The sequence below is a fragment of the Lonchura striata genome, chromosome 3, assembly GCF_050655825.1.
Source record: "Lonchura striata isolate lonStrDom1 chromosome 3, ASM5065582v1, whole genome shotgun sequence".
In the NCBI taxonomy this organism is placed as follows: Eukaryota; Metazoa; Chordata; class Aves; order Passeriformes; family Estrildidae; genus Lonchura; species Lonchura striata.
This window is the reverse complement of record NC_140705.1, coordinates 110,731,148-110,747,604: the sequence shown is the minus strand read 5'-3', so window position 1 is coordinate 110,747,604 and position 16,457 is coordinate 110,731,148. Positions and strand designations below refer to the sequence as shown.

Sequence of the window (16,457 nt, the reverse complement as noted above, 5' to 3'; positions counted from 1 at the left end):
AGTCAGCACCACACACTTCTCTATAGAAACAGTACAAACAGTTCAAATAGGTTTTTGGCTGCAATGCATCTACTACAGCTATTGAAAATGCAATAATAATTCACAGGGACTCTTCATTTTTAAATTTTGCTTTCATAATAGAAGGAAAATCAAATAATCTCCCTGTGATTCCAGGAAAGAACAAGACTGATTTATATTTACAGCTTTTTTTTTCTAGAAAGATAATGTGTAAAAAAGCAAGAACTTTTATTTTCAGATTTTTCAGACTCTTCCTGAAAGGTTCAATAAAACATGCATCTCTTTCCATTTTTGGGAAAAAATTACCACTACAGAAGTAACTCATCACTTAGCACCTAATGAATCTTCTCCCACACAGAGGTCAGCACAGCCCCATGGCTCCAATCACATCGCATTTTTTGGAGCAAGCATGGCCTCTCCTCTCAGTCCCTCTGTTTATCTGCAGCTGCATTTTATCCATCAATGCTTCCAAACCATCAAGGCTTGGAAAGCCTTCTGGAAGCTGCTCCTGCTGTAGAGGTTCAACTATGGGTAGTTGTATGAGCAACCAGCAGAAGGTCCCAGGAAGCTTTCAACCTCCAAACTTCAGAGTCCAAATTGCCCCACAGGTTACACCACTGCAAGTCCTCTCCACTCAGGGCATGCCCAGTCTTAGTAGAACACCTTTCACCATGTGCCTGAGAAGCTGTGGATGTCCCATCCCTGGCAAGGTTCCTGGCTGGACTGGACAGGGCTCTGAGCAACCTGATCAAGTGGGAGGTGTCACCCCAGAATATCTGCCCACAGCAGGACAGCTGGAATGGGATGATTTTTAAGGTCCCTTCCAAGTCAAACCACTCTATGATTGTATGATTTTATGATTGTAGATTGTAAATCCATCTTGGCTAACCCCGTGTTCTTATTTCTCTTTTCCAGAGCTGTACGAGATTCTCAAGTCACAGGAGACTTGGGGTGGGAGGAAACAGGAAGACTGAATTGCTACCAAGTTACCAAGGCAAAGAACAATAAAAGAAAGCAAACAAGAGTAAGAGGGGCTCCAAAGAAACGTGAGTAAAGACTTCCTGCACCTCATTTCATTCCCCATATCACCCTATCAAAATGACCTGCCCAACCTCTCTGAAATTGCCTCCTTAAAAACTAGAGTCCACAATAGATTCCTGGGCATTAACTCTGAAAATGTACTCACAGTAGAAATTTGAAATATTATTTTAATACATACAGAGTGGTCAGGCATCCAGCAGACTACAGTCTGCCGTGACAGACTGAAAAACAACACACATTGATAGAGCCCCATCCAAAACATCATTGCCAATGGCCCTAAAGAGGCAGCAGAGGTGAGAGTTCATCTGATTTTAAATATTTTTGCCTACACCAGTAACATAGGCTTCAATTTAAAAAAAAAAAAAAAAGTAAAAAAAAAAGCACCATATCTGGGGACCAGTTCCTGTGGTATCCTTTAAATAGTGGCTTAATGGTGACGCAAATTACAGCTCTAGAGATACTGTGCATCACCACTACTTTAAAAGGAGACTTGAATGCTGCATTCTGAGAGACAGATCTCATCTTCACAGACTGTCTCAGTACAGGGAACAGAAATACATCTAGAAGTGTTAAGATGGCTTTCAGTCCTTTAGGTCTGGTTTACTTTTTAATAGAGACATTACAGCCATTAGCAGAAAAATTGTTTCTATGAAGTTCAGCCTCATCCCTAAGAAAAAATCCACTCTAAAAAAATAATTTAAATGAAAAAACAGTAGCTAATCACTAAGGATAATGATTTAGCCCTTATTTAGATGTTTACAGCCCCAGATTCAACCCGAAATTCAGTATTTCAAGTTACTTAAAACCTCAATGGACTAGATAAATATGCTTTTTAAAAGCACCAGAAAGTCCTGCTAAAGAAACCCTGTGAACACTAGTCTGCTGTACCTTGAGAATTCAATTCTTGCTTTCAGAAAAAAAAATCTTTCCAAAATACTAGTGTGGGGAGAGAAGGGAAAGAAGTAAAGAAAATAAAAAACATGGAAGGAAAGAATTTAAAGTAAGCTTAGTTGCTCATGATGGCATACTGACAATGAAAGCTCAGGTTTCTAAAATGTACAAATTTTAATAATGAATATACCAGCACATTTGACAAATAAGAACTGGACATCAGTGTTTTAAATCTCAGCCTTCTTAAAGAGTTATGTTGTATCACTTTCCAACAGTTTTTTGACTGAATAAGCAGATCAGAAACTCTGGTGTGATTTCCTCACTGTTCTCTTTAGAACAACATTCTTACCAAAAAGTAAGGTTATTTGAAATTTTGAGGAAGGCAATTGAATGCTGAAGTTCACCTCAAACGAAACTGAAAATTTTCCTGTGCTGCCAGCCAGAACATACAAAAAGTGAAGGAGGATATATGTATGGGAGGCAATTGCAGGCACAGAATTACTTTTTCTGCTGTCAGTTCTGAGGAATTTAGAGAATAGGAAAGATGTGAATAGCATTTTTTTTTTAATATATCTCTGGAGATAACACACTTTTAGCTTCATTAAGAACACGGCTGAATAACTGTTTACTTTTTGTTGGCATATACTCATCTGACAACAATTTAAGAACATAAATTCTTCTGGGAGCATGTCTTTGTCAAGTATTAATGGCACTAGTAACTTAAATTGACATCTATGTCATGCAGCCATGCATCTGTCAGTATAATAAAAATATAACTCTAAAAGATTAGTTGATATTGTCTGACTTTGGCAGCAGATGCTTGAGCTTATTTTGATGTAAAAAAGATTGAATATTTTTGTCAATACTTTCTAATTGTGAAATTTATTCAAGGAGACAACTTTATAACTGGCAGTATTGTAAGATGCAAGACATTCTATTGCCTCAGACACCATTTTTATTCATCAATAAAACATCATAAGAGGCAGCTGGTGAGCAGAGTAACAGTAATTTATGGAATGGGAAGCTACATTTCTTCTACATGTTTTGTGAGACATCCTTACCTATCACTGAATTTCGTTTCATCTTCTCTCAAGAAACCAGAGAGAACAAAGAGGAGTGAGATAACAGCTGCACCTTGTACATCCAAACATTTTTAGCAAGAGATGTATTTTGGTGCCTTAAAGTAAAAAGCTTCAGGCTTAAAGATCACAAAGTCATTTTGCAGCAGGTATAGTAAATAAAACACAGTCACCACTCTGTTTAAAATGCTCCCCTGCATATAAAGCCACAGCAGTCAGGAGAGGTAAAATAACATTATAACAACAGAAAGGGACAGATTGGCAAACTTATGTCAGTGGCTATTGATGCAAAGCAGAGATGACTGGAAATTAGAAAGCCACTAGGCCTAAATGGCCTAAGTGGCCAAATAAGATTGACTTAAAACATTTAAGTGACCAAATAAGATTAGCTTAAAACACTTATGCAACCATACCCCAGAAACAGCTCCAGAATACAGGTGGAACAATTTACGGAAGACTTCTACAAACAAATTGCTCCTCCCCAGGTTTGCTTACTTTTAATGTGTGATCAAGAGCACATCATACTCTCAATACACACTCAAAAGACTTCAGCTTCATTCCTAGAAAATCTCCTTTTCTCCCCATAAAACCACTCAGCAAATAGACACCAATATTTACACAGTCTCATTTTATTCAAAATAGGAAGTACCAACTTCAAGCTCTCTTTCTAAAAAGTCAAGATCCCTAGAGGCATGACCAAACAATTCAGCTCATGAAGTTTCCATCATCTTTGTTTTAGCAAAACAGATGATGTGGGATACTACAGAAGGAACTGAGTTTTCCATGTCTTACCTTTTATTAGATATATAAAACTGCACAGTATAAGTTAAAGAAAAAAAAAAAAACTAATGGAGAGCTTTGTGCAATTAGAAGCACAGGTTTTGTATTTGGAACCAATAAAATGGTTTTGTGGCTCACTTGTCACAAGCTGTGATATTCTCTTCCCCACTCACAAATTCTGTACAGAGAACAGATTTTTTTAAACTTAGGTTTGCTATCTTTGCAAATACACCAGTCATTGTCTCTGATTTCAAGCTTGTAAAAGGTATGTCAGGGGTAGATTAAAGGGGAAAAATAATCAGCATACTAGTAAGTACTCTGGAGTTGATCCTGTCAAGGAAATTGCCTTCACAACATTGTGAATTCAATAAAGAAACAATAACTGTCATAAAGTCTCAGTTATTTTTCTTTTCTAATACATTACCAACTCAATACATGATATACATTTGTGCAAGACGGTTATTTTTTAAAGTTATATATTATATCAATTAAGCCTAATCATTCATATGCAAAGTATCTCTGAAATCTGATATGAAGAGCAAAAAAAAAAAAAAAAGCCACCAAATGCACCAAAGACTCAATGCAGGTAAGGCAGCAGACAGCAGCATGGGACAGAAATGAGCACACTGCTATCAGGATAACATCTTCAACTTGGCCTAATTGGAGGCATAACTTCAAAGCAGAGGGAGCTGAATGACAGGTTTTTTACCATACTGTGAAATACAGTAATTGCCTTAATGCAGGGTGGAAGAAAATTAACAGAAATTGAAGTTGACTAACACATCCTGAGAAAAATCCATGAGAGAAGGTGTTTGGCCCAGAGTACTTCCTAAATGCTGCTGTATAAACTTCCATATGGACTGAAGTTTAGGCTGCAGCTTTAAAAGAAGCCTAAACTTTGCAGTAGCCTGAGGGCTCCACCAAAATTGCTTATTGGTAGAGAAGTCAGACAACCACAAAAAAAAAAAAGTAACTTAAAAGAATATCCCAAAAACCAAATTAACTTGGTTTTTAAGAATGGTCCCAAACACAACTTCACAAAGCACTTCCAGGTGAATTTTTTGCAAAAACAGCAGTTCACACTTTCCTACCAATGAAACTCATACTTCTTATACCCATTCACTGGTATTAATTTGAGCTAGACAGGACCATTTATTTCAAAAGAGAAGCAAGAAAGTGATGAAGAAGAAGGTTTCCTGCCAGTACCTCAAGAAGGACAGTTAGAAGAACCTGTTTGATGAGGCTGATGTCATCCTTGGGAGGGAGAAGATGACAGACTTGCTGAATCAGAACCTGCAGTTTGCAGGGAAGAAATCAGAAAAGGCTAAGAGTGGCTGGTCAGCACAGAAAGATCCATGGTCATGTTTTGTGTGTGCCCCTCTGCAGAAGTCATGCTCGTTTTCCCCATTCCTCTCATTTTGGGAAACATCAGAAAAGCACAAACCAGGAACAACAATTTCACTCTAAAACACGGGGTAATAAATTGCCACAAACTATAAGATGATAAAGGGAAAGAGATTAATTAAGATTTGATCTATTTTGTGCATCAGTTTGTGATTTGCTCAGTCACTTAAAAGTTGCCTTCTAGATCATTAAGGTATTTAACAACCTAGCTGAGCTGAAATGTAAAGCAACAGGAACTTCCTTCAGTGCAGAATAATGAGGACAAAAATATTCAGGTCTACTAAAACCCATTCTTCATTACACAGTTTAGGCCATTTGTGTGGTTTGTAAATGCAACATTAAAGGGAATCAAAGTGTTGCAGTATATAATTAATCCATTTAAGTAGAATCATTATCAAAAAAGCTTATGCAAAATAAAGTAAGACGTGGTCCAAGGTTCTACTAGCACAATTAGAAAAACAGTTTTGGTAGTAATTGTTGCAAAATAATTAGTGAAATGTATAAAATTCACGCATCTTTCTAGTATCCCAAAGGAACTAGAATATGTTATCTGGAAAACAGGAAAAAAATCAGAGTGAAGTTCTTCAAGCCTTTGTTGCCTTTGTCTTTTCAAAATTACAGCCAGCTCTGAACCTACCAGTCTACCTGTATCTTATGACCTTTTTCTTCTATTTTTAAAACATAGCTATGGTACTTATGGTGTAGCTATATATAAATGAAACTAGGTTTCATTTCAATATTTTGCTACAAAAAAACTGCCTAATATTTAACTTCTCCAAGGAAAATGTCAGACTGCAAAAAACTGTATTTAAGCAACATGTACCCTCTGAAGATTAAAACAAAAGGCAAAAAAAACTAACATATTTCAGTTCTGAAACATTATTTAACATTCAGGCTTCAAATCTATTTTAAAAACCCTAATTTGTTATGAAATCAAAGACCACTGCTGGAAAGAAGTTACCTGGGGACTTGTCCTGCCATTTTTCCATGGGGCAACCAGCAGGAAGATTTTCCCTGTGGTGCAGGCACATCCCACACTGCTCCTGTTTTACTCACAGGCAAGCCAAGCAAGGATACTCATGGCTGCAGCTGCAGTGGGTGTATTTTCAAGTTAAAGTAGCACATGTCCACACCACCTTTTTTTTTTTTTTTTTTTTTTTTTTTTTTTTTTAGGGTATTAACACTCATGAACAATTCAGTTTAAAAGAAAAACAAGAAAAAAGGCACACCTGATGTCCTACAAAACAGAAACAGCCCTGGTGTTTTGGTTTGGTATTGGTTTGGGATTTTTCAGCTACACAGACAAGACTTCACTTGCAACTTCTGCCTCCAAGTTAGAGGAAGGCAAGCTGTTATTGCACTGTTTTTGCAAGAGCAGCCTGGAAGGAAGATTTTGACAATGAATTACAAGCTCCTGCAAGCAACTAGCGCAGACTTGTAGGAGCTGAAGAGCCTGCAAAGCACTGAAGTTGACTTTAAAATGTGTCCAACTGGGTGAGTGTAACATGCTCTGCACATGATGGGTGTTGCATCACCTCCCTAATGAACCTTTCTTTATATAGCCTGAAATTAAAAGCAGCTCCCACTGTGGTCTGTGGGAGCCACATTACAGAAGAAACAGAGGATCTGGTTATGTATTTTAAAGTCGTGGGGGTGTTGTTTTCAAACATAGGCCCAAACTGTTTCTATAGGGCTAAATATTTGTATAACAAGAGTCATGTATTCCTTTGTAAGGTAAAGTGGAACTTAATAACCTCAGCATTTCAGTCAAACCAGAAATAATGCATTACGGTAAAATACAGACTGGACATCATACACTGCCTCAAATAATACTGTCCCAAATATTTCTGTATCCTGCTGTCAAATATGCTATCCATACTTCTTCTTAAATGTCTGTTTCAAAAAAGCTATAGCCTAAAAAAATCTGGAGAAGACCATAAAAGACAGTAAGAATAAAGTGTAGCCATCAACTTACTCTATCAGAGACATCAGAAACTTCCCCTTTTATGATAAAAGTAAGTCAGCTTAGTTAGATCGATCATCCTCTCCATTTTATTGCTCTTGGAATGTACAGTCCATGACACATCTTAAAATGGAGAAACATAAACTGAAGTTTGGGGAAAAAAAAAATACAGTTAGCTCAGTATTTTCACATTCCCTGAAAACCCTAAAAACTCTATTCAGGAACTTTAAAGAAAAGGAAGATCACAAATAATCAAAATGATAGGAAAGCCTGAAGATATTTTCAAAGGCATGACAGAGCCAAGAACCCAGATGAAATCCCTGGCAATGACAGATTTTAGATTGTGTGGGACAATTCTTTGTTCCTGTCAGCTTGTGGAAGGTTTCTAATCTTTCCTAGCTGCAGATGCTCACGGTTTGTGATTTATTCCAACAACCATCAGATCGAGCTGTGCTGTGTGGTTACTTCCTTAGCAAACAGTGCCCAGCACCCCATTTCCCTGGCCATCACCTGTGTACCTGCCCCTTGTGCTCCCCATGGCTGCCTGAGTAATAAAGCAATGAGTCAATTTGTTAAACTCTTAAGATTCATCTTTAACACTATGATTACAGGCACTTCTTAAAGATAAGGCAGATTAAAGCTATTATCCAAAAATGTGCAGTAAACAGGCAACGTTGTTATACGGTTGTGCATTCCAGCAGGTAGTATCTGGCAGAAGCAGCATTAAGGCTTTGATGAAAAATTTACTGAGGTTTTGCTGGACAAGGAGCTTTCCTTTTCTGTGAAGCACAACAGGAGGGCAGGATGTTGCACTGTCAACGCTGATAATGCCGCGCAGACAGAAAAATAATCATCAACTTGCAACTCCTAATCAATAACTTCATCATATAGGCACCAGTGGGTCATCCTTAGAATTTCATGTCCTGGCTCTGTGCTAATTCCACTGGTCAATTTAGATATGGAAAGATTGCCTGTATCAAGCAATGCCACCTTGATACAGGGCAATTCCCAGTTAGGCAACATATTTCCATAGTCTAGATGAGACAAGACTTGTGGATGCAGAACACGTGTGGAAGACTGATTTCCCTCCCCAGAAGATGACAGGCAGGCACTGCCCGGTGGCAGTGTGGGACATCTATGTTTTGTGAACCCAAGACAGATGATATGAATTCATCGTCTGGTGGCCAAGATGCTTGTGGTTAACTTACCACCATCACCACAAGCACTTCCACCACAAATCCTTTCAGCATAACCACTACCCAAAGCCGCAAGAACTGCTCATACTTGCTATTTTTGCTACTTTTTGTTTCATTGCTTCTAGTCACAGTTTGCCCACTAATTTAAGAGTAGTATCAGCACGTAAAACAAGTAATAGAACACATCTGCCCCTCTGCCTGGGCCACAACTCAATCACAAGCTATTTTGTATAGCCTACAAAGTATTCTCACTGAGAGTTTCAATAAAAAGGACTCTGGCTTGTGAATCAGAGCTTAGGACTGAAAACAAGAAAGAAAAAAAACCTACAAATAATTTCTACAGATAAATAAACCAAAGATAAATTGGGAAAGCTGATTAATAATTTCAAAGTATGCTGCTCCTTTTTTGTGCTGTTACTGAGCATCTTTAAAGTGCTGCTTAAATAAGGACTTCTGTGCTTTTGGTTTACCAAGCTTTCTGTAAGGCAAAAGGAAGGCAAATACATGTAGCTCAAAAACCCCGCTGGGATGAACGTTGGTCCAAAAACCACACTGGTCCAAGCTGAAACATTTTTCTCCAAAATGCTGCAATATATGCAGTCCATCTAGAGCAATTTTCTAACACCTTGCTGTCAATGAGATGATATTTTAATGAGTTATTTTCCTTCTACACTTTATCTCAAGGGAAAATAAAGATCCTAAAAAGCTCCAAGATTTCACATACACCATTTGAATCCAGGATTAGTATGTAACTCCCAGTGGTCTATTCCATGTCTAGGAAATATAAACAAGGACACTATAATCTAATCTGTGCAGAGCAAACACTTCATTTCACTATTCTAATACTACTAGAGTGATTTATGAGGCAGCTGAGTAATTCTGAAAAATGTACTAAGAAAACAAAGGCAAAATTAGGCAAAGTACAAACGTTGTTTATAAGAATACAGAGACCAGCAATGTCAAAGGATATCACAGGCATCTTATGCTACACATAAGCACATCTGTGAGGCAGGTAAAGTATGTTTTTATAGCTGTTCAGAAAAGAAAATGATGAATCATCTTTTATAGCTCTATATAAAATTACTTTTCTAGTGGCAATTAATAGAGAGAGGCCCCAGAACACCAGTCACATGCTCTAACCATCAGGGAGAAATAAATTATATTACAATAAAACCCCCCAATGTTTAGTGAATACAGAAAATTCTGTTTTCTCTTGAAAAGCAGCCACACCAATCACAAATTCTATATGCATATCAGCAGAGATGGCTCAGTGGAGCTACAGAGGATCTGCTGTGCTCAAAGCATCAGGCAGGGAGACTGCAGTCCAAAGCCCACATGACTAAATACCCAGCACAAGTTTATGGCCATTATTTGCAGGAAAAGATGTCCTGTTTATTTCTTTCACGTAATACTGATATCATTCCTACCAATATGTATAAAACCCACCAACAGTCCCAAGATGTTACCAGAGTATGTTAGAGGCAGCAAAATCCACAGTGATCTGGCTGGAATAAGGGACTGCACTGGAGCACGGCTCTTTTCTTCCCCCAAAGTCTCAGGCAGTCTTTTCTCTATACTTAAAACAAATTAAATCTACTGCAATTAATGATTATAGTTTTTCCTTCAATCAGCCCATACTCCTCTAGGAAATTAACTTAGCTATTAAAAGCCTAAAGGCTGGAAAGGAACCTAGTTAGATGAGTTTTACCTCCTCTGTATTGCCTGTGTAATCAAATGCAGTTTCCCCACCAGTTTAATTCTAATCAGTTTAATTACTGAAAATTACAATGAAAAAAACCCCTTAATTCTTCCACTAGAACAAAGGAGAAAAGCTACACTTGGTTGCAGAAGAGAACTGGGCGACATGATACTGCACATGAGGGAGTGAAAATAACCAAAATAAAGGCAACAGCTATCAGACTGAGGAGGTGGAAGTAGTAAGCTACAAGCCAAGAATAAAACTCAGTGCAGACTATTTCCTGGATGTGAAGTTGTGGGGAGAGTTTATTACTTCAATATTGCAACAACTTGGTTACACAGGACTTGTGTAGATCCACTGAGTCTTAATCTGTTTTTCCTACTCAGTCTTTTGGCCCTATACAAAAGTTTTTTTGCTGCAATACAAATATAGTGAGATGAAAGGTGTCCTAAGCAACTCTTTTGGACACACATGGTGCTATATAGATACACTTCGAGAGAAAGTACATTTCCTTCACTTGATTTCCACAGCAAAAGTATTTCTTACTGCAATGAAACTCTGCGTTTAAAAAGAAATTATTTCATGGTATGTTTTTCTTACCTCTTGTCACAAGTAAACCTCCATACTGACCAGAGCTATGAAAGGCAATATAATGCCTTTATTTCTTCTGAAATACCCAAAACATAAACTAAATCCATTCTTACATTGTATCTATTTCCCATTTCTCCTTTTATCCATAATGGCTTTGCTGTCTACTTCACAATACTAAGGACCTCAATCAAGGCGACTTTAAATCTTCTCCATCCAGATGACTAATCCCAGTTAATCTCATTTAAACTGCTAGTTTACATTCTACTAACACCGCACAGCCATCTAGTCTGTGCAAGGAAGGGGTAAGAACAGGCCAGTGACTCTTACTAGAAGACATTGCAATCCCTGCACAAGCAGAACTGCCATAAATCAAGGATTGGTGCTAGTAACACAGATAGTGGCATTTTAAAGTCTAAAATATTGGAACAAATTATTTTATTTTTGCTGAATTCACCAATCAGCCAGCCTTGCATTTTGTCATGTACACTGCAGAAAAGAGAAATACTGCCTCACCACAAAAAATGCAGTCCTTCTCCAAAAAGGAAACTTGTTAAACCCAAGTCAAGTTTTTAACTAATTATGTGCACAATCTTTTACTAATGGAGACTGGGGGGAGCCAGAGGGTACATAGAATACCACAGAAGTATTCATAAGCATCCAGGAATATGCTCAGAAACATGGAAAGGTGAACCTTAGACATTACCAACAGGCAAACCATGCATGTTCCTCAAGAAATATGTCTCTTATAAAAAGGCCACATTGCTGCAAGACAGCAGACGTGGTTTTCACAAAGTCCCCTTCTGTGCCACGATGTCTGTAGCCATGAAGGCTTTAAGAAGTCCCTTAGCTGGTAAAGATCTGCAGAAAGCAGCACTATCTCTATCTCTCTGAGCAAACACACACCAAGCCTTTGTCTGAGTCTACAGGGCCCTCCTGGAGGGGCTATTTTATCAAGGTTGAGATAGGAACTCCTAGGGTGGAGAAGCCTCATACTTACGTTAAATGCAAGTCACTTATTCACTTTTGTTCAAAAATGCCTGGCCTTGAACATTTTAAAGGCTGTAATGGGATCAAGCATATCTAAAAGAACAATAAGTCTCAATCAAAGTTCAAACCAAGTTCTAAAGTTAGATAAGATGTCTGCATATTTCCTTACGCACTCCCAATTGTTTTATCCCAATCAGCTGAGAGGGTATTTTACAAAATCCCTTTCCAAGCTTTTCTTAGATTTTCTTCTCTCAGAAGATGGGGAAAGCTACAGAGAAATACCTTGAAATTCCTGAAGGTTCTGACTTTTGAAGCACTTATTAAACATGTAGTGAATAAAATAGGGAAAGAACTTCAATATTCCAAAAGCATGGATATACTAGCAGTAACTCCTTACTAGTTGATGGCTATTTTCTGCCCCATTCATGATAAAATTTGGTTTTCCTCTGCAAGATCAGCAGTTAGAAAACAAAGGAAGAAGAGAGGAGCAGATGAGAAATAAAAAGCAAACAAAAACACAAGTTAAAACAAAAAAAATAAATAAACAAGAAAAATCCCCTGAAACTACACAAACACACACACATACACACACAAAATACAGCCAAGAAACAACAAGAAAGCATACAAAGGCAAGACTGTAAAGTAAGATTTGCAAAAGCTCTGTCTCCTCTTTTTCCCCCAGAAGATATACCAATGTAGCTATACTTCAAATTCACATTATGCATTTTAAGTACACCTTTATGAAGCTTTTTAAAAGAGCTATGTTTATAAAAGGACCTTGCAACAGGTCCTACAAGAAATAGCACAAAAATCAGTTGTGAAAGACCCTTCAGCATGGGTCCCTTTCCTGTAACAAACTGATGAACACTCCACACAAACTGTATCTCACATGGCAAGACCAGAAAACTGCTGAAAAGGCAATTGCTTTATGTGTTCCACCATTACTTGTCCAAAATTAATCTTTAAAATAATAAAATTGTATTTACTTGAGGCATCTAAGATAGTTCTTTAAAATGAAGAAGAATAACCTGAATTGGAATTGAAACAGACGACAATTTACAGGATATTAACATCCACTCTATGACTGCCATTTCATTGAAGCTGAGATCTGAAGTGTATAATGTCTGGTGCACTAAATAGCCTTTCATGAAGACAAATTCACCTACTGGTGGGCCCAAAGTATCCTTGAGGAGAATAAATGCACTTAACCTGCATTTCCTAGAGGAAATGCACTCTTGAGGATGTCCTTTTGGAGGTCTGAGTCCCTTTCATATAACCTACAAAGCTCCCATAGGATCCAGCCAAAGCTCAGAGCTGCATGGAAAGCTCTCATGCCACAATTGCCGCAAGGGTCACCACTGACTAAACAGCCAGGCTTAAAAGGATTAAATTCCCTAATCTGAGAAGTGCCGCTGAAGCAGAAGACCAGATAAATCCTAAGCATAGTTTCAGAAAACAAATATGGAATCTCAGCAATTCCATTTTTTACAACAGCTCCAGAGTGAATTCATATTTAAATAGAACTAAGTCCCCTCTTGCATCTTCCAAAACATCCATCACTGTAACTTCAGCCTTTTTATAATTTAAATTAATAAACTTCAGCGCCTAAGTACATCTTTAGTCTGTTTTGACAGACAAAATTAATACCTCTTGCAGTTACTACTGTTGGAAAGTACTAGAAGACTCAGTAATCAGATGCTTTGACCTCCCACTCTCCAGCTAGTTATTCATGGTGTCAGCCAACTTCTGCAGGTCTCTGTCCCCAGCAGCTGGCCAGGAGCAGCCCTGCCCAGCCCAGCCCAGCCCAGCCCAGCAGCCCCACAGAGCAGAACCAGACCAAGTGACGCTGGCACTGATCTGCTGTGCCAGCCCAGCCCAGCACTCGGCCAGCTCTGCCCCTGACAGCATTTTGGCACTTCCAGCTACACTTCTGGCTGCACAGCACTGTGGAGCTGTGCTTTTACAATGCTATTAGAATGCTATGCTTTTAGAAACAGCATCCATCATTAGAGCAAAGGAAGTGTTTGAACAACATTTCTACAGACATATGTCCCAGTGCCCACAAGTGGGCTCAAATTAACCTACTACAATAAAAAACAGTAGGGCTATTACTGAGGAGAAAAAAGTTCTATGTATCTTTATGTCAAATATGGGCTATTTAGATGTTTTGCTTATTTATTTAGGGGGAGTTAGTGTGATTCCTGGGCCTGTCCTATGCAGGGCCAGCAGTTGAACTTGGATGATCCTTGTGGGTCCTTTCCAATGCAGAATATTCTATGATTCTATGCATTCTAGTTGTACTAGTTAATTTTAATCTATGCATATTTTTTGTCTTGAAACTTTTGACTTACACTGAGCCCTGAGATTTCCTGGAGGGTAAAAAAAAACAGACAACATGGAAAAGGCTCAATTCTCTGCTTTCCTAAGTCTATCCGACTCCCCAGTCACAAACTGCTTTTCTAGCCAGTAAAAGAAAATGAGTGCAGGAAGAGCAGAAATGTTTTGATATTGTTGCCATGGTGTAAAAGTATTATTCCATACAGGAACTTTCACTACATTTGTCATCAAAATTATATGCAACAGGTAAAGGCACAGTACAAGCATGGGAAGCATCAGACCCTGACAGCCGGCAGCCTTGAGCAGGGTTGGTAAAGACCCAGCCAGCTGGAACTGAATCACGCATTACTTCTCAAGGTAATTGATGAAATGGAAAAATGTGTAATATTGGAAAACAGTAATATTAATAAAAACAGATTTTACCAATATTAATTAAGATGCTTGGTAAATGCATTAAGAATGCTTTATTAATATAATCTATTTAAGAATGGACTACAATACAACCATTTATGAATGGTACTGAATTCACATGTGAAATAATTTGGTTTAAAAAAACAGTGAAAAAGGATGACATGCTCCACTTTAACACAATGTTTAAAAAACTCACCAGAAGGAACAAAATCCATGAGAAAAGATGCAAGACCTTGTTTATTCATGAAATATCTTAAAGTCTGAGAGCTATAAGAAAATTTGCTCCATCCCAAGGAAACCTTTTTTAAAACTATCATCTTTCATTTTGTTACGCAACAAATACTTTGAGAATTTACTCAGCTGCAGTTAAAAAATCTGTAACTATAAATTCTGGATAATATCATCTACTTATTAAATTCATCAAACTGAAAAAATATTAATTTCTTTTGGTGAAAAAGAAAACCATTAAAATGTACAGCTGCTTTAAAAACTTGCAGGAACACTTATTTTTTCCTCTGATATTCCTTTATTGTTTCTTTCATTTTATTCTTTTTATAAATGGCTGTATAGGTATTTCCAGAACACCAGGTTGAGATACTTTTATAACTATTCAACTGCCTAATGATTTCACTTTCCATGATTTACACTTGGAAGAATGTAATAGCAAATACACATAATGACAAAAAATGTTTGCTAAACCGGCCAAGTGCAACTAATGCTGCTGAAACCACATGGGCAGAAAGCAAATCGGGAATTGGCAAATGACAGGGTTTGGAAGATTAGATTTCACAGGATGTTCACAAGTAATAATTTCCCATAATGTGCTGCTCTCCTTTGTTCCCCAAGTAGCCATCAGTCTTCCTAGAAAGCAAGTTGGATGTAGCCACTGAACTTCCCACCCTGCAGAGCAAACTCCCTCCTTCCACTGACTGTACGAGGGATCCAGTTAGGTTTTACAGCACTCTCATCATGCATATTTAGGGCTGGAAATCTGCATTCTGGAGAAGACCAAGAGACAGCTGGGAGCAATTTTCAAAATCTTGAAGCATAAAAGACCCCAGTGGTTTGGGAGCAGATCAACATGTTCATTCGGGTAGGATACAGTCAAACAACATGGTAGGGAAGGCCAGGCTTTCACCCACAGTAACACACACACACAAATCCAGCGCTAGAACTGCAGTGAGTCCCTGGCAGAAGCACTCAGCAGGTACAGTGGGAGGATTCCAGCACTCAGCAGATACTGTCACAAGTGAAAATGCATCACAGACCAACTCCAACCAGGACTGGCCCCACTTACACAAGTTAAAGTCAACTTGTATGAACATAAAGTTAGCAGTTATACTTTCACATTGCTCATGACATCTTTCTGTCCTGAGACGCCAGCGAGGGATTGTCTTCTGCTTTCACATTGCTCATGACATCTTTCCGTCCTGAAACTCCAGCGAGGTATTGTCTTCTACAACCATTTCACCCTTCCATGACTGCAGTTATGTTTAAATCAAGACAATTGCCAAAAAAACTACAAGCTGTAGTATTTAATAGAGAGCAACCCTTATGGGAATTGCTACTTCTGAGCAAAGAAACAATCTTGAGCCCAAATGAGGCATTGTTATCAGGGGCAATAAGCATTATTTGTCCAAGATTTTCTACCAGAGACAAGGATGTTGTCTCCAGAATTTTCTTTCATTTTGTCTCAGCTCTCATGTCTCTGATATCCCACTCATGGTTTCCCTCCCCCTTGATCTAATCCCTACATTTCTCTCCTTTCCAACATACAACATTTTCTCACAACCACATCGTCTACAGTTACTTCTCCTTTCTTTGGTTCCTCTCTCAGCTGCTTTCTACCTCTCCAGGTTTGTGTTGCCCAAGCAGTTTATTTTTCTACACCCCTCTGCCCCCCCTCACTGCTCTCCTGAGCTGCCCTGTGCCCATTTGCTATCCAGCTTTCCACTGCGAGATGACATTTTGCCTTTCAGTTTCAGTGCGTGCGGTTTCCAGTAACCGGATTAAAGGGACTTAAATTAGAAAGAAGGCAAATATGTAAACAAGCAGCTCTG

At 38.3% G+C, this 16,457-nt stretch overlaps 1 protein-coding gene across 7 annotated transcripts in view; it reads right to left on the bottom strand.

The window, feature by feature from the left end:
• Positions 1 to 16,457, bottom strand: part of MACROD2 (mono-ADP ribosylhydrolase 2) — an 845,784-nt gene that overhangs the window by 664,245 nt on the left and 165,082 nt on the right. The window contains exon 1 of one of the 7 annotated variants that reach the window (XM_085577220.1): positions 6,175 to 6,286. The exons of the other annotated variants lie outside the window; for them this stretch is intronic. Coding sequence (XP_085433346.1) covers positions 6,175 to 6,244 — 70 coding nt within the window. The 5' untranslated portion in view covers positions 6,245 to 6,286. Of the gene's footprint in view, positions 1 to 6,174; positions 6,287 to 16,457 lie in introns of those variants that run through there. 7 annotated transcript variants of the gene reach the window in all.